The sequence below is a fragment of the Rhinoderma darwinii genome, chromosome 1 (genome assembly GCF_050947455.1).
Source record: "Rhinoderma darwinii isolate aRhiDar2 chromosome 1, aRhiDar2.hap1, whole genome shotgun sequence".
NCBI lineage: Eukaryota > Metazoa > Chordata > Amphibia > Anura > Rhinodermatidae > Rhinoderma > Rhinoderma darwinii.
Genome location: NC_134687.1, coordinates 392,198,972 through 392,218,425, shown reverse-complemented (window position 1 = coordinate 392,218,425; position 19,454 = coordinate 392,198,972). Strand labels below are relative to the sequence as shown.

General features: G+C 42.2%; 1 protein-coding gene across 1 annotated transcript in view; it reads right to left on the bottom strand.

Moving 5' to 3' along the window:
* The window catches only part of AOPEP (aminopeptidase O (putative)), a 546,765-nt gene that overhangs the window by 332,116 nt on the left and 195,195 nt on the right, over positions 1-19,454 (bottom strand). Inside the window, exon 6 of the mRNA XM_075828817.1 lies at positions 1,053-1,242. Coding sequence (XP_075684932.1) covers positions 1,053-1,242 — 190 coding nt within the window. The remainder of the gene's footprint in view (positions 1-1,052; positions 1,243-19,454) is intronic.

Genomic DNA, 19,454 nt, shown 5'->3' with positions numbered 1-19,454 from the left:
GAGCACTCTCCCGCCCCTGTCACCAGTGATTGATGGCTGGCTGTTGTGTATGCAGATACACAGCAGCCCATAAGTCATGGCTGAGAGGGTAGGGGGGGGGCGGAGAGAGCTGGGGGAAGTGCTCTCCTCATTAATACACCGGACTCATAACTATGAGTCCGCTGTATTCTTTGATCTCTCCTATTATATGATGCCGCAATATTTTTGTGCCTTCGGGATCATAGGATTATATTGAAAATTATGGCACTCTCACGCGGCTGTTTATCCGCTTTAAAGTGAAGCTTATTTCACTCCATAAGCTAAATTACGGATAAATGACAAAACTTAGGACTGATGTTTCAGTCCTCCCAGACCTTGCTCTGCTCTATTGTACTATTTGAGGCCTGGTAATGGCAGGATAGCAACACTATACACAAATAAGGCTAGAGCCGTCAATCAGAGCAGGCAGCGTTCATTGCATCGGCTATAAAATACATACAACTTGCAGCACTGTCTATACAGATAATGCAGGAAGCATTCAAAATCGCCACAACCAAAGAAGTAAAAACAAAGAAATAAAAAGATACAACTTTAAAAAAAATAATATACAGAATAGAAGATGTTTATTCTTACTGGTGAACCTCACGAACAGTGAACCAGTGTCTTCCCCAGTGCAATATGCATCAAATTATTCAACCGAGCGAATGCGTTGTTGATGAATATAGTGTGAATATGCGTTGCTCTCCACCATTTTTTTAAGCAGAAAAGTGTCAGAAAAGCTTGATATAGGTGTAAAATTGGCATAAAATACATTAATACCGTTGCCTCATTATTTCCTTCTACATACGGTACTTTAAATAATGAAGCTAAAATGTAATCAATGATACGAAAATTAAATTCATGATACATTCCCTTTAAACACTGCCTTAAATATAGTGTTCTTCATTCATGCCTAATCGTTTAATACCGCAAGGCAAAACTATCATGAACATATAACTACAATTTGCTTTTACAAGGATTTAGTACAATCTGCTTTGTCAGACATAAGCGACAGGGTTGTTGCAAATGATTACCTTCAGGACTTTTGCTAAGAATACATCTTCTAGATGTGTAGCGAATCCTTCACTTATCCATTCTTCTGTCCAATCACGTGCACCAATGGCCAATCCAAACCAAGCATGTGCAATTTCATGGCAAACACGTGAAATGCAGAGCTGATTTCTTCCAGACAGTACACTCTGAGATAGATAGATAATGTGTGGGCTGGGTCACAAAAATAGAGAACAAATTACATGTTAGGTATAAGCTTGTTGCAGCATGAACATTTCATTTATTATGTCCTCTACATTAGCTTTCTTATATCATTAACCAAGGATTGTTAGGTTTTGACAAGCAATTTTGCAAAACAGACCAATTCTTTCCATATATATTTAAATTGCTAAATATTATTTCATTGGAGTGTCTCGTCATAGACAATTTCAATCAGATTAAGGCTTCCGCGTGTGTCAGCCATGTCTGGCCATACATTTGCAGGGGAATGGCAGCCATGTAATCAGGGCTGGATAAGAGTTAGTGGATGCCCCAGGGCGACAAAGCTGGTGGGGAAACGCATCGTTTTAATGTATTTTTTAAAGTGCCCATAGCTCACAAAATGTAGCTTTTAAATATACACAACATTGAATGTACATATCCTATTCTATTGTTAGGCCACATGCGACCATGCTGCCAGCTTTGCATCCACACAATAAAAGATATATACCCTAAAACATATGTGTATTTAGCAGGAAAAAAAATCATGAGCATAGAGGGGACAGTGGGGCTATTTGCTATGTCGGAAACCGCAGGCATCACAGCTCGATGAAACGCTGCGGGAAAATGGCGATGCATTTTCCCCTGGATGTACTATTCCGGCGCCGAGCGCAAACGATGCACTTAGCGCGACGGAATAGTACGTCGCTGAGCGCGAAGGGGTTAAGCATATCCGAGCGTTTCAGGTAGACGCAGTGAACACTAAAGCAATATGAACATGGCTTACATTGAGAAGATAAAACAATCTATGCTAATAATAGTATGTCAGGAAGAAAGATAAACTTCCAGATTGTTTTGTCTTTATTGCATTATCCTCTCCAAAAAAAACAACAAAAATCCACAGATCATCTGTTTTACTTTTACAACGTCAGAACCAGATTTTTATCTTCTCCAGCTCTTTTTTCTAACACTATATTGTTGTTTCAGTGTCTTATATTAAATTTCTTAAGCATCACTTGGAGAAGATAGAACAGGCTGTGTGGAGAATGATGCATCTGAAATTAAGTTGCATCTTTTGTGCACTGATGTTTCATTAGTATTGTACAGCATCTCTAATACAAGTATATCCCTTTGACTGCCAGATGATGGAGTAACTATTACATTGCAGCAATAATGGGCCTTAGATGCAACTGGGGATGTGCTGAAGACATGCAGGAGAGTGTATGACCATCATCCTGCTTCTGTATAGGGTGTGGATAACCTTGGATGACCTTTGTTCATGTTATCTCCCCCTTACTAATCAGAGAGAACGTGTTATTGCCACATATAAGTAGTCTTCTTTTTTCAACTAAAGGTGCGAAAAGATGAGCAAATGTTCATCAAATCAAACTACCGTCTCGTCGACTCCAGAACACGAATGTTCACCAGCCTTTAAATAGTGTAGTCAAGTAAGTCACACCAAGCATCCACAGCATTGTAAATAGTGTCCATAACATCTCTAACCAACAGAATAGAATACTCCTGTAATACAGCATGCATTGGAGCACGACACAATCTGTCCTTACAGATTCTCATAAAAGTCAAAGAGCGAATGATCATCGATCGAGAAAAATCTCCATACATTTCTGACTAATGCAAAGTTGCATGAAGTTGCATATGAATGTAGACTTTTGTTATTGTGTATTTTTACAATGTTCATGCTCTGTATAATCTACCAAGATCTGATTTCCCTCCCCCTGCTCACATTCTTTATGGGTCTCTGGTAGTCTACACAAATACAAAGGGCTGACCTAAAATAGAAAATGCTGATTATGTTAAAGCTTATGGGCGATTCTTGATTTTAATCTTGATTTTCATGTTTTTTGCTATTAGAAACTTAAAAAAAAGTTCAATGAGCTGGCGCTGGAAGAAGGAGATGAATATATTTACTACAGGCTTCCTCCCTTGTCCCACCACCCAGCTATGATTAAGTATAGTGAAGAAACTGCCATCATAGCTGGTGGCAGGAGTAGGAAGCCCGGATGGAATATGTGCATGCGAGTGGAGCATCAGAGTCGGATACAGCCACATTGAGTAACAGTAGGGTACCATTTAAGAGAGGACAATGACAGACATGCTTTTGGGAATTGCTGGAATTGCTGTGTATGCAATTCCCTTATGTAAAAGAATGTGATTCAATAAAATAATACACATGATCATGTGTATATTATTTTATTGAACCCCATTCTAACACGTAAAAAATTGCATGCAGGGTCATTTCTTAATACTGTCATATATACTGATTATTGATAGAATGTGTATATTACTTTATTGAACCACAGCCTTTAACATGAAAGCAGCATAATCAATGTTACGTTTATGGCCTTATATTCCCTATACATGGCCTGATCTCTATGCATTTGAAAAGTAAAATGATAAAAGTTCCACCATTTCACTTTGCATAGATATTAGCCCATAAACCACCACCTTCAGTTCCACTCTGCACTTCTTGTTAGAAATCCAATTGAAGAAAAACAGTCAGCCTCTCCCCAGCCTGAAATGGTTGATAGGGGACAATAGATTGTATTGGCTGAGTCAGGGCTGTGCAAGCGTCTGGGAGTCTAAAAAACCTGCTGAGATGCCTTCTCCTAACTGACTCTTGTTAACAACATGGGAATCGGACTGCGGCGGGGACTGGATGCCTGAGGCTTGGCTGCCTAAGGATGAATAACGCTGCGGGGGCGGGGCCAATATAGTGCGCCACAGTAAGGCAAAATAATAGATTTCACGATCCTATTCAAAAAGAAGAATTGTCAGACCTCATCCATAGTATGCAATATACATTTGTTTTAAATTTGCAAGTGAAGACCAGATATTGCATGCCTGCTATATCAGCATTTTTAAGAGCACAAGATCTTGTAGATGTAGATATATGTAGTACACACTGTTCAGCCGTAGCATTAAAACCACTGACAGGTGAAGTGAATAACATTATCTTATTACAATGGCACCTGTCAAGGGGTGGGATATATTTGGCCGCAAGTAGCGTCAGTTCTTGAAGTTCATGGGCAAGCGTAAGGATCTGACTAAGGGTCAAATTGTGATGGATAGACGACTGGGTCAGTGCATCTTTAAAAAACAGCAGATACTGTGGGATATATTACCGCTATGCAGTGAAGAAAATAAAATCGGTCAATCGGAGACAGGCTCATGGGTGCCCAAGGCTCATTGATGCACATGGGGAGCAAGAGTTAGACCATTTGGTCGGATCCCACAGAAAAGCTTCTGTAGCGCAAAATCCCAAAAAGTTGACGCTGGCTATAATAAAAAAGCATTGTAGCTTGCGGTGTTTGGGGCTGCATAGATGCAGACCGGTCGGAGAGTCCATGCTTACACCTGTCCACCGACAAAAGCACCTACAATGGGTACATGAGCATCAGAAGTGGACAATGAAGCAATGGAAGAAGGTGGCCTGCGCTAATGAATCACATTTTCTTTTACCTCATGTAGACATTCGGGTGCGTGTGCGTCGCTTACCTGTGGAAGAGATGGGACTAGGATTCACTATAGGAAGAAGATTTGCATTGTTGTATTGTAAAACCAAGGCTCCTGGCATTCATGTGGATATAACTTTGACATTTACCACCTACCTAAACATTGCTGCAGACCTTTATGGCAACAGTATTGCCTAATGGCAGTGTTGTCAGGATTTTAACTCAAAAACTCCTGTGTCCCAGGCATTAGTTTTTTTTATTGAGCCATTTGAAGTGTTGGACAGCTCCACTGCTGAATCTATTATCCAAATTCTCTTGATTCCAGCCTCGATTGCTTAATTGGTCTGACCCAATTTTATAGCTTACTATAAAAATCTGGCTCCTGCACTTCCTGATTTCTAGACTATTGGGCTTCCTACCTGTAGTCTATTTACGGTCTCCTGCCACAACCTTTTGCTGCGTATCTGTGTACTGATCAGGGATTGTTTCCAGACCACGTCTCTGCCTCACGCTACAACATGTTGCCACTTATCTCTGTATAGAACCTGGACTGTTACTGTACTACTATTTTCACCCTACTGTGATAATTTCAGGCACTGTACTCCGAATTCAGATACAGACCCTGACAGAATAAACTGGCCTGAATATGGAGTCCGCTGGAACAAGTCTGTTGACAACTATGAAGAAACGAATAGCTGAACTTCAATTATTTGACATTTTATCAAGAAAAATTCTCTCAGCTGCAAAATCTAGTACGATATTAACAAACAGTTGTTATTGAATTGCAAAGACAACTTATGGATGTGCATGGCTCAGTCGCAAATTCAAGTTCACTGGTGATCGTCGCCATTACCGAGGTTTCCTTAATCAATGCTGCATATATTTTCAAAAACAACCTGCTCTATTTACCAGTAAAAGAGTATAGTTTATAATTAATCTTCTGACAGAGGAGTCTCTAGCGTGGGCCCCTCCTTTTGTAAAAAAAAAAGTATAGTAATCTACATAATGTTTTGGATGACCTCATCGCTGCTATGAATCAAGTTTTTAAAAATTCAAATAGTTGTTTCACAGATGAAGCTAAACTGCATAATCTGCGGAAAATAAAATCCTCTGCTGCTGAATACACAGCAGAGTTTCGATGCTAGGTAACTAATACCACGTGTAATCTAGCGGCCCAGTAGACTCAATTTCGGCAAGAGCTTTAACCCCTTAACGCTCCATGACCTACTATTAGGTCATGCTAACTGTAGTGTTCGCGCTCAGTGACCTAATAGTAGGTCATGGAGTAAACACGGCGCCGTTCGCGCGGGGCGCGTTCATGAGCTGTGATAGCTGCTGTTTCCGACAGCAGACTATCACTGCTCAATGTGCCAGGACCGATCGCGGAGCTCCCCCGCCGATTAACCCCTCAGAAGCCGCGTTCAATAGCGATCGCGGCTTCTTAGGGGTTAATCCGCCATCGCCGGCCTGCTACACGATAGCGGCCGGCGATGGTGACTATGGCAACCGGACACCAAACAATGGCGTCCGGCTATGCCATAGACGGAAGCCTAGTGGGTCCTGACAACGTCAGGACCCACTATGCTTGCTGTCAGTGAGTAGCTGACAGTTCTAATACACTGCACTACGCATGTAGTGCAGTGTATTAGAATAGCGATCAGGGCCTCCTGCCCTCAAGTCCCCTAGTGGGACAAAGTAAAAAAGTAAAAAAAAAGTTAAACAAAGATGTGTAAAAATAAGAAAATAAAAGTTTTAAAAGTAATAAAAGTAAAAGTCCCACTTTTTACCTTATCAGTCCTTTATTATTAATAAAAATATATAAACGAACAAATAAACTATACATAATTGGTATTGCCGCGTCCGTAACGGCCTGAACTACAAAATTATTTTGTTATTTATCCCGCACGGTGAACGCCGTAAAAAAAAATATTAATAAACCGTACCACAATCACAATCACGGCTTTATTGATTGAAAAATAAAAACGTTCTGGCTCTTAGAATAAGGTAACACAAAAAGTAAATGATTGTTTACAAAACGTATTTTATTGTGCAAACGCCATAAGACATAAAAAAAACCTATAAACATCTGGTATCGCCATAATCGTATCGCCCCGCAGAATAAAGTGAATATGTCATTTATAGCGCACGGTGAACGCTGTAAAAAAAATAGAATAAAAAAACAATAGTAGAATTGCTGTTTTTTAGTCACCACGCCACCTAAAAATAGAATAAAAACTGATCAAAAAGCCGCATGCACCCCATGAAAACTACAATGAGTTCCTCAAGGGGTCTAGTTTCCAAATTGGGGTCACTTTTGGGGGGTTTCCAATGTTTTGGCACCACAAGACCTCTTCAAACCGGACATGGTGCCTAATAAAAAAGAGGGCTCAAAATCCACTAGGCACTCCTTTGCTTCTGAGGCCGCTCCTTCAGTCCATTACCACACTAGGGCCACATGTGGGATATTTCTCTAAACTGCAGAATCTGGGCAATAAGTATTGAGTTGCGTTTCTCTGATAAATCCTTTTGTGTTATAAAAAAAATGGTATAAAGAGGATTTTCTGACAAAAAAAAAAAAGTTAATTTCACCTCTACTTTGCTCTAAATTTCTGTGAAACACCTAAAGGGTTCATAAACTTTCTAAATGCTGTTGTGAATACTTTGAGGGGTCTAGTTTCTAAAATGGGGTGTTTGATAGGGGTTTCTAATATATGGGCCCCTCAAAGCAACTTCAGAACTGAACTGGAACCTAAAAAAATTAATAAATGAGGCATTATACTGATAATGAGTCGTGCCCACCCCGAGATTACCCCAGTTTTGACCGTTTGTATAAACGGAGACCCCTATTAAACCGTTTCAGTGCCCGGTTTTCCCAAGCATACACCCCCGAGAAGTGTATTTCTATTGATGAGTCCCTGGTACATTTTAAAGGGAGGGTTCAATTCCGCCAGTACCTGCTGGGTAAGAGGGCAAGGTATGGCGTGAAGATGTATAAGCTGTGCGAGAGTGCATCAGGGTATACCTACAGATTTAGGATATATGAAGGAAATGCCACCCCCAAACCAGACTGCATCCTGGACTACAATAGGTACATGGGAGGGATGGACTTGTCAAATCAAGTCCTGAAGCCCTACAGCGCCATGTGGTGTGGTATAAGAAGCTGGCCGGGCACATCATACAGATGGCTTTGTACAATGCGTACATGCTACGTCGATGTGCAGGCCAGAGGGGAACTTTCCTGGAATTTCAAGATCTAATCTTTAGGGACCAGGAAGGGGGGGGGCACCCAGTACTTCTGGAAGCGAGGCCACACGCATCGTACCAGGGCAACACTTTCCAGGAGAAGTTCCTCAAACCGGTGGAAAGGGAAAGAGTCAAAAGAGGTGCAGAGTCTGCTATAAGAGGGGGATAAGGAAGAACACAATATACCAATGTGACACGTGTCCCGAAAAACCAGGGCTCTGTATAAAAGATTGTTTTAAAATGTATCATACATCCCTTGATTTTTAATTTACCCTGATGCACTCCGCACAACTTACCCCCCTCATCTTTCCCTTCTGAGCCCTGCCGTATGCCCAGGCAGCTGATAACAGCCACATGTAGGGTATTGCCGTACCCAGGAGAACCCACATTACAATTTAAGGGGTGTATATCTCCGGTGGCGCATGCTGGGCACACTATATCGGACACTGACATGCCATATATATATATAAAATTGCAAATCTCACTCTGCACCATCTGCTGCGCATTATCTTTTACACAGTACCTGTGGGGTCAAAATGCTCACTACACCTCTAGATGAATGTCTTAAGGGGTGTAGTTTTTAAAATGGGGTCACTTCTCGGGGGTTTCAACTCTACTGGTACCTCAGGGGCTTCTGCATACATGACTTAGCACCAGAAAAGCTCCAGTAGGCCAAATGGTGGTCCTTTCCTTCTGAGCCCTCCCATGGGCCCAAACGGCAGTTTATCACCACAAATGGGGTATTGCCGCACTAAGGACAAATTGGGCAACAAAATGGGGTATGTTGTTCCTTGTGAAAATAAGAAATTTTGATCAAAAATGACATCTTATTGGAAAAAATATCATTTTTTTCCTTTCACAGCCCAATTCAAATAGGTGTTGTGAAAAAACTGTGCGGTCAAAATGATAACAAAAACCATAAATGAATTCCTTGAGGGGTGTAGTTTCCAAAATGGGGTCACTTCTGGTGGGTTTCCATTGCTTTGATACCTCTGGGGCTCTGCAAATGCGACATGGCACCCGAAAACCAATGAAGCAAAATCTGGACTCCAACAAACACATAGCGCTCCTTTCCTTCTGAGCCCTCCCATGGGCCCAAACGGCAGTTTATCACCACAAATGGTGTATTGCCGCACTAAGGACAAATTGGGCAACAAAATGGGGTATGTTGTTCCCTGTGAAAATAAGAAATTTTGATCAAAAATGAAATCTTATTGGAAAAAATATCATTTTTTTCATTTCACAGCCCAATTCAAATAGGTGCTGTGAAAAAACTGTGCAGTCAAAATGATAACAAAAACCATAAATGAATTCCTTGAGGGGTGTAATTTCCAAAATGGGGTCTTTTCTGGTGGGTTTCCATTGTTTTGATACCTCAACACCTCTTCAAACCTGGCATGCTGCCTAAAATATATTCTAATAAAAAAAGAGGCCTCAAAATGCACTAGGTGCTTCTTTGCTTCTGGGGCTTGTGTTTTAGTCCACGAGTGCACTAGAGCCACATGTGGGACATTTCTAAAAACTGCAGAATCTGGACAATACATATTTAGTAGTATTTCCTGAAGGGTTAAAAAACTTTCTATATGCTGTTTTGAATACTTTGAGGGGTCTAGTTTTTAAAATGGGGTGTTTTATGGGGGTTTCTAATACATAGGCCCCTCAAATAAACTTCAGAACTGAACTGGTACCTTCAAAAAAAGGCTTTTGAAATTTTCTTAAGAATATGAGAAATTGCTGTTTATGTTCTAAGCCTTGTAACGTCCAAGAAAAATAAAATAATGTTCAAAAAACGATGACAATCTAAAGTAGACATATGGGAAATGTGAACTAGTAACTATTTTGGGTGGTATAACCATCTGTTTTACAAGCAGATGCATTTAAATTCTGAAAAATGCTATTTTTTGTAAATTTTCTCTAAATTTTGCAATTTTTCACAAATAAAGACTGAATATATCGACCAAATTTTACCATGAACATGAAGCCCAAAGTGTCACGAGAAAACAATCTCAGAATCGCTTGGATAGGTTTAACCCCTTCCCGCTCCTTGACGTACTATTACGTCATGGCAGCTGTATCGTTCGCGCTCCATGCCGTAATAGTACGTCTCAGGAGTAACGGCCGTTTCGGCCGTCCTCCCGACACATACAGGAGCTGTGACGCTGCTGTCTTGTTCAGCAGCTGTCACAGCTCCTACAGCGGGGACCGATCGCTGTGTCCCCGCTGATTAACCCCTTAAAAGCCGCGTTCTATAGAGATCGCGGCTTTTTAGGGGTTAAGCTGCCATCGCCGGCCTGCTACGCGACAGCGGCCGGCGATGGGGACTATGGCAACCGGACACCAAACAATGGCGTCCGGCTATGCCATAGACGGAAGCCTAGTGGGTCCTGACAACGTCAGGACCCACTATGCTTGCTGTCAGTGAGTAGCTGACAGTTCTAATACACTGCACTACGCATGTAGTGCAGTGTATTAGAATAGCGATCAGGGCCTCCTGCCCTCATGTCCCCTAGTGGGACAAAGTAATAAAGTAAAAAAAAAGTTAAAAAAAGATGTGTAAAAATAAGAAAATAAAAGTTTTAAAAGTAATAAAAGTAAAAGTCCCACTTTTTCCCTTATCAGTCATTTATTATTAATAAAAATATATAAACAAACAAATAAACTATACATAATTGGTATCGCCGCGTCCGTAACGGCCTGAACTACAAAATTATTTTGTTATTTATCCCGCACGGTGAACGCCGTAAAAAAAAATATTAATAAACCGTACCACAATCACAATTGTTTGGTCACTTCACCTCCCAAAAAATGGAATAAAAAGAGATCAAAAAGTCGCATGTACCTAAAAATGGTACTGATGGAAAATACAGTTCGTTACGCAAAAAATAAGTCCTCGCACGGCTTTATTGATTGAAAAATAAAAACGTTCTGGCTCTTAGAATAAGGTAACACAAAAAGTGAATGATTGTTTACAAAACGTATTTTATTGTGCAAACGCCATAAGACATAAAAAAAAACTATAAACATCTGGTATCGCCGTAATCGTATCGCCACGCAGAATAAAGTTAATATATCATTTATAGCGCACGGTGAACGCTGTAAAAAAAAAAGTATACAAAAACAATAGTAGAATTGCTGTTTATTAGTCACCACGCCACCTAAAAATGGAATAAAAACTGATCAAAAAGCCGCATGCACCCCATGAAAACTACAATGGATTCCTCAAGGGGTCTAGTTTCCAAATTGGGGTCACTTTTGGGGGGTTTCCAATGTTTTGGCACCACAAGACCTCTTCAAACCGGACATGGTGCCTAATAAAAAAGAGGGCTCAAAATCCGCTAGGTGCACCTTTGCTTTGGAGGCCGGGGCTTCAGTCCATTACCGCCCGAGGGCCACATGTGGGATATTTCTCTAAACTGCAGAATCTGGGCAATAAGTATTGAGCTGCGTTTCTCTGATAAATCCTTTTGTGTTATAAAAAAAATGGTATAAAAAGAGTAAATTTCACCTCTACTTTGCTCTAAATTTCTGTGAAACACCTAAAGGGTTCATAAACTTTCTAAATGCTGTTGTGAATACTTTGAGGGGTCTAGTTTCTAAAATGGGGTGTTTGATAGGGGTTTCTAATATATGGGCCCCTCAAAGCAACTTCAGAAATGAACTGGAACCTAAAAAAATAAATAAATGAGCCAATACTTCGCTTCTTACATTATACTGATAATGAGCAGTGCCCACTCCGAGATGACCCCAGTTTTGACCGTTTGTATAAACGGAGACCCCTATTAGACCGTTCCAGTGCCCGGTTTTCCCAAGCATACACCCCCGAGAAGTGTTTTTCTATTGATGAGTCCCTGGTACATTTTAAAGGGAGGGTTCAATTCCGCCAGTACCTGCCAGGTAAGAGGGCAAGGTATGGCGTGAAGATATATAAGCTGCGAGAGTGCATCAGGTTATACCTACAGGTTTAGGATATATGAAGGAAAGGCCACCCCCAAACCAGACTGCATCCTGGACTACAATAGGTACATGGGAGGGATGGACTTGTCAAATCAAGTCCTGAAGCCCTACAGCGCCATGCGGTGTGGTATAAGAAGCTGGCCGGGCACATCATACAGATGGCTTTGTACAATTCGTATGTGCTACGTCGATGTGCAGGCCAGAGGGGAACTTTCCTGGAATTTCAAGATCTAATCTTTAGGGACCAGGAAGGGGGGGCACCCAGTACTTCTGGAAGCGAGGCCACACGCATCGTACCAGGGCAACACTTTCCAGGAGAAGTTCCCCAAACCGGTGGAAAGGGAAAGAGTCAAAAGAGGTGCAGAGTCTGCTATAAGAGGGGGATAAGGAAGAACACAATATACCAATGTGACACGTGTCCCGAAAAACCAGGGCTCTGTATAAAAGATTGTTTTAAAATGTATCATACATCCCTTGATTTTTAATTTACCCTGATGCACTCCGCACAGCTTACCCCCCTCATCTTTCCCTTCTGAGCCCTGCCGTATGCCCAGGCAGCTGATAACAGCCACATGTAGGGTATTGTCGTACCCAGGAGAACCCACATTACAATTTAAGGGGTGTATATCTCCGGTGGCGCATGCTGGGCACACTATATTGGACACTGAAATGGCATATACATATATAAAATTGCAAATCTCACACTGCACCATCTGCTGCGCATTATCTTTTACACAGTAGCTGTGGGGTCAAAATGCTCACTACACCTCTAGATGAATGTCTTAAGGGGTGTAGTTTTTAAAATGGGGTCACTTCTCGGGGGTTTCAACTGTACTGGTACCTCAGGGGCTTCTGCATACATGACTTAGCACCAGAAAAGCTCCAGTAGGCCAAATGGTGGTCCTTTTCTTCTGAGCCCTCCCATGGGCCCAAACGGCAGTTTATCACCACAAATGGGGTATTGCCACACTAAGGACAAATTGGGCAACAAAATGGGGTATGTTGTTCCTTGTGAAAATAAGAAATTTTGATCAAAAATGACATCTTATTGGAAAAAATATCATTTTTTTCATTTCACAGCCCAATTCAAATAGGTGCTGTGAAAAAACTGTGCGGTCAAAATGATAACAAAAACCATAAATGAATTCCTTGAGGGGTGTAGTTTCCAAAATGGGGTCACTTCTGGTGGGTTTCCATTGCTTTGATACCTCTGGGGCTCTGCAAATGCGACATGGCACCCGAAAACCAATCCAGCAAAATCTGGACTCCAACAAACACATAGCGCTCCTTTCCTTCTGAGCCCTCCCATGGGCCCAAACGGCAGTTTATCACCACAAATGGGGTATTGCCGCACTAAGGACAAATTGGGCAACAAAATGGGGTATGTTGTTCCCTGTGAAAATAAGAAAATTTGATCAAAAATGACATTTTATTGGAAAAAATATCATTTTTTTCATTTCACAGCCCAATTCAAATAGGTGCTGTGAAAAAACTGTGTGGTCAAAATGATAACAAAAACCATAAATGAATTCCTTGAGGGGTGTAATTTCCAAAATGGGGTCACTTCTGGTGGGTTTCCATTGTTTTGATACCTCAACGCCTCTTCAAACCTGGCATGCTGCCTAAAATATATTCTAATAAAAAAGAGGCCTCAAAATGCACTAGGTACTTCTTTGCTTCTAGGGCTTGTGTTTTAGTCCACGAGCGCACTAGAGCCACATGTGGGACATTTCTAAAAACTGCAGAATCTGGACAATACATATTTAGTAGTGTTTCTCTGGTAAAACCTTCTCTGTTACTAAAAAAAAATTGAATAAAATTGAAATTCAGCAGAAAAAATGAAATTTGCAAATTTCATTTCCACATTGCTTTAATTCCTGTGAAATGCCTGAAGGGTTAAAAAAACTTTCTATATGCTGTTTTGAATACTTTGAGGGGTCTAGTTTTTAAAATGGGGTGTTTTATGGGGGTTTCTAATACATAGGCCCCTCAAATCCACTTCAGAACTGAACTGGCACCTTCAAAAAAAGGCTTTTGAAATTTTCTTAAGAATATGAGAAATTGCTGTTTATGTTCTAAACCTTGTAACGTCCAAGAAAAATAAAATAATATTCAAAAAACGATGCCAATCTAAAGTAGACATATGGGAAATGTGAACTAGTAACTATTTTGGGTGGTATAACCGTCTGTTTTTCAAGCAGATGCATTTAAATTCTGAAAAATGCTATTTTTTGTAAATTTTCTCTAAATTTTGCAATTTTTCACAAATAAAGACTGAATATATCGACCAAATTTTACCACGAACATGAAGCCCAAAGTGTCACGAGAAAACAATCTCAGAATCGCTTGGATAGGTTTAAGCATTCCGACGTTATTACCACATAAAGTGAAATATGTCAGATTTGAAAAATGGGCTCTGAGCCTTAAGGCCCAAACTAGGCTGCGTCCTTAAGGGGTTAAGCATTCCGACGTTATTACCACATAAAGTGAAATATGTCAGATTTGAAAAATGGGCTCTGAGCCTTAAGGCCCAAACTAGGCTGCGTCCTTAAGGGGTTAAGAGCAAGTCAAGAATGAACTTTCCATAATGGAAACCCCAGATGAGTTGGAGGAATTGTGCATTCAAATTGGAAATAATCCTGCCTTTTCCTTCGGTCAATCAACTCGGAATACCCAGCAAAATACTGAATCTATATCTGAACATATAAAAATTTATGTTATTTGAAAACCCTTTACTGCAGTAGAAAAAGAGAGATGATGTACAGAAAATCTTTTCCATTTATTGCAGTGTTTCAGGGCACTATTCTATTTATTGCCCAAATAAGTTTTGTAGGACAATCTCTGTCACAGATGTAAAAGAACAGATGAAACTGGAGACATTAATCTGTTTGACCATATTTTTTGTATTCATACATATATATAAGTTAATCATGTCCCCCCTTAGTCGTCTTTTTTCAAGGCTAAATAGGTTTAGTTCTTTTAATCTTTCCTCATAACTTAGATTCTCCATGCCCCTTATTAGCTTCGTTGCTCTTCTTTGTATTTTTTTCCAACTCCAGGGCATCCTTTCTATGAACTGGAGCCCAGAACTCAACTGCATATTCTAGATGAGACCTCACTAATGCTTTGTAAAGTGGTAATATTACATCCCTGTCCCGTGAGTCCATGCCTCTTTTAATACACGACAATATCTTGCTGGCCCTTGAAGCAGCTGATTGACACTGCATGCGGTTATTTAGTTTATGATTTACAAGTACACCCAGATCCTTCTCAACAAGTGACTCCCCCAGTGTAGCTCCCCTTAGGACATATGATGCATGCAGTTTGTTCGTACCCAGGTGCATAACTTTACATTTATCTACATTAAACTTCATTTGCCAAGTAGATGCCCAAACACATTGTCAGCTAAATTGGCTCCATTAAAGAGCCTCTGTCATCACGTTATAAGTGCCCTATCTTCTACATAATGTGATCGGCGCTGTAATGCTGTAACGTAGATTACAGCAGTATTTTTTTATTTAGAAAAACTATAAATTTTAACCAAGTCATGACCTATTTTAGATTTATGCTAATGTCTTTCTTAATGCCTAACTTTAGCCTTTAGCTTTTGACCAAGTGGGTGTTATACACTTCTCTCCATTCATGTACTCAGCACATAGTGATCTTGCAAGATCACGATGTGCTGTCACTTACTCACACATTAACGTTACTGAAGTGTCTTGAGAGTGAGAGTGAATAGACATCGCTTCCAACCAGGACGATATGTCTATTCACAATCCTGACACCGGTAACGTTTGTGTGGGACTTAAAGAGGCTCTGTCACCAGATTTTCAAACCCCTATCTCGTATTGCAGCAGATCGGCGCTGCAATGTAGATTACCGTAACGTTTTTTTTTTTCAAAAACGAGCATTTTTGGCCAAGTTATGACCATTTATATACTTATGCAAATGAGCCTTTCTTAAGTACAAGTGGGCGTGTAGTGTGTGTGTAACATCTGGGCGTTTTTACTTGTTTTACTAGCTGGGCGTTGTGAATAGAAGTGTATGATGCTGACGAATCGGCATCATCCACTTCTCTTCGTTAACACCCAGCTTCTGGCAGTGCACAGACACACAGCGTGTTCTCGAGAGATCACGCTGTGACGTCACTTCCTGCCCCAGGTCCTGCATCGTGTCGGACGAGCGAGGACACATCGGCACCAGGCGACAGAGGCTACAGTTGATTCTGCAGCAGCATCGGCGTTTGCAGGTAAGTCGATGTAGCCTCTGTCGCCTGGTGCCGATGTGTCCTCGCTCGTCCGACACGATGCCACCAACCCAGGCCACCAATGGGTTCTGGAAATGAGGTGCTTGGTACCCAGGATGCCTGGATGGCCAGATAGTGCAGAGTCATAAATTCTCCCCGAGTACCCTTAGCCGGAATTGCAGGGGAACAAACAGTTTGTTCTCCGGAAGGTTCTCGGGAGCTGAACCTTGATCAGCCGGAATTTCGGAGACTAAGTCATAATCAACAGAGGATATGATTATACCTGGGGGCAAAACACAAGCAGGATCCTCCTCCTCCGGAGGGCTGGCCATGAAGCTACGCGACAGTGCATCAGCTTTATTATTTTTAGACCCAGCCCTATAGGTGACCACAAAGTTGAATCTAGAAAAAAACAACACCCATCGAGCTAGTCTCGGGTTTAGCCTCCGGGCAGACTCTAGGAAAACCAGATTCTTGTGGTCGGTAAGGACCGTTACCTGGTGCCTAGCGCCCTCCAGGAAGTGGCGCCACTCTTCAAATGCCCATTTAATGGCTAAGAGTTTGCGGTTGCCAATGTCCTAGTTACTCTCAGTGAGGGAGAACTTCCTGGAGAAGTAGGCACAGGGACGGAGATGGGTGAGGGACCTAGTACCCTGGGACAAGACAGCACCCACTCCCACCTCGGAGGCGTCAACCTCCACGATGAATGGCTCCATTTGGTTAGGCTGAATCAGCACTGGGGCAGAAATAAAGCAGCTCTTAAGGATCTCAAAAGCCTGGACCGCCTCAGGAGGCCAGTGGAGGAGATCAGCACCTTTGCGACCAAGGCCCGTAAGAGGCTTAGCGATGACCGAGAAGTTAGCAATAAATCTCCTGTAATAATTAGAAAACCCCAGGAAGCACTGTAAAGCCTTCAGGGAGGCAGGTTGGACCCATTCAGCCACAGGCTGAACCTTGGCAGGGTCCATGCGGAATTCGTTAGGAGTGAGGATTTGACCTAAAAATGGTATCTCCTGCACTCCAAACACACATTTTTTGGATTTAGCAAAGAGTTTGTTTTCCCGAAGGGCCTGGACCACCTTCCTGACATGCTCAATGTGGGAGGACCAGTCCTTGGAAAACACAAGTATATCATCAAGGTACACTACAAGAAATACCCCCAGGTAGTCTCTTAAAATCTCATTTATGAAATTCTGGAAGACCGCGGGAGCATTACATAACCCAAAGGGCATGACGAGGTATTCGAAATTACCTTCGGGCATGTTAAACGCAGTCTTCCACTCATCCCCTTCTCTGATTCGGATAAGATTATAAGCCCCCCAAATATCAAACTTAGAGAACCATTGGGCCCCCTGAACCTTATTGAAGAGATCAGGAATCAAAGGAAGGGGATACTGGTTCCTTACAGTGACCTTATTCAAGTTTCGGTAATCGATGCACGGCCTAAGACCACCATCCTTCTTCCCTACGAAGAAGAAGCCAGCACCTACCGGAGAAGTAGAGGGGCGAATGTAACCATTAGCCAGGCTTTCCTGGATATATTCTCTCATGGCTTCATGTTCGGGACAAGAGAGATTAAATATCCCACCTTTAGGGAGCTTAGCTCCTGGTACCAAATCGATTGCGCAATCCTACTCTCTATGAGGAGGTAACTCTTCAGAGGCTTTTTTAGAAAAAAATCAGCGAAGTCCTGAATAAACTCAGGTAGAGTGTTCACCTCCTCAGTGAGAGAAATCAAATTAATAGAAAAACAGGATGTCATGCATTCATTACCCCATTTAGTAAGATCCCTAGTTGAACGTGGGATTAAGCCTCTGCTTCCAGGGAAGGCCTAAAACCAAATCGGACGATAATCCCTGCATCACCAACACAGAACACTGCTCCAAATGAATGGAGCAAACAATGAGTTCAAAAACAGGGGTATGCTGCATAAAATAACCATTAGTGGAGTGGAGTGGAGTCGATACCCACTACTGGGACAGGTTTGGGCAAAATCAATGGCATAGCTAGAGACCCTGAATCCACGAAGGCACTGCCGGTGGCAGACCTACCATCAAAAGAGACCTGAAAGGGAAGCAAGATCTTATTAGGTTTCATATTTACGGGAAATACCTGTGCGCCCAAGCGACCTCCCCGATGGTCACTTAGGCGCGGAAGTTTTCCGGCTGCTTATTCTTATGCTGGATTCACACGAGAGTGTGCTTCTTGCGCACGCAAAAAAACTCGGAGTTTTGCCTGCGCAAAAGGCACTAAACAGCTCCGTGTGTCAGCCCTGTATGATGCGCGGCTGCGTGCTTTTCGCGCAGCCGCCATCATTATGACACTCCATTTGGATGTTTATAAACAGAAAAGCACGTGGTGCTTTTCTGTTTTCATTCATCCTTTTCACTGCTGTTGCGCGAATCACGCTTGTCCCACGGAAGTGCTTCCGTGTGACATGCGTGGTTTTCACGCACCCATTGACTTCAATGGGTGCGTGATGCGCGAAAAACGCAGAAAGAACGGACATGTCGTGACTTTTACGCAGCGGACTCACGCTGCGTAAAAATCACGCAACTGTCTGCACAGCCTCATAGACTCATATAGGTCCGTGCGACGTGCGTGAACATCACCCACGGACGTATATCACGTTCGTCTGAATAAGCCCTTACGCCTAAGACAGTCGTTCTCTTGATGCTCGTCATCCCCACAGTAGAAGCAGAGACCATTTTTCCTGCGGAACTCTCTACGTTGTTGGGGAGACACGGAGGCCCCGAGTTGCATTGGTTCATCCGAGTTTTCCGTGGAAGAATGAAGCAACGGAACCTCGGGAGCCATCATAGGGGAGCCAGAGGAGAAGGCACAAAAACGTTCAAGTCTTTGGTCCCTGAGACGTCGGTCCAGACGTACTGCTAAAGCCATAACCTGATCTAGAGAGTCAGAAGAGGGATAGCTAACTAACAGGTCTTTCAGGGCGTTCGACAGACCCAATCTAAACTGGCACCTCAAGGCAGGGTCATTACACCGAGAAGCTACATACCACTTTCTAAAGTCAGAACAGTACTCCTCAATGGGTCTCTTACCCTGACGTAAGGTCACCAGCTGACTCTCGGCAAAGGCAGCCGACATCTTTAGGAAAAAAACCTCCACTAATGCCCTCCTCCATGCTACATCTGCTCACTATCCGAAGGTTACAACGTCTATACCAGTGGGCCAATTTCTAAGGGCTCGGCGTATCTGCTCCAATGACAGCAACTTTGAGCGCCAAGCACTGGATCTGACGACAAGGTTCAAAAATCGTGGCTATAGTCAGAGGGTTATTAAAAGAGGCT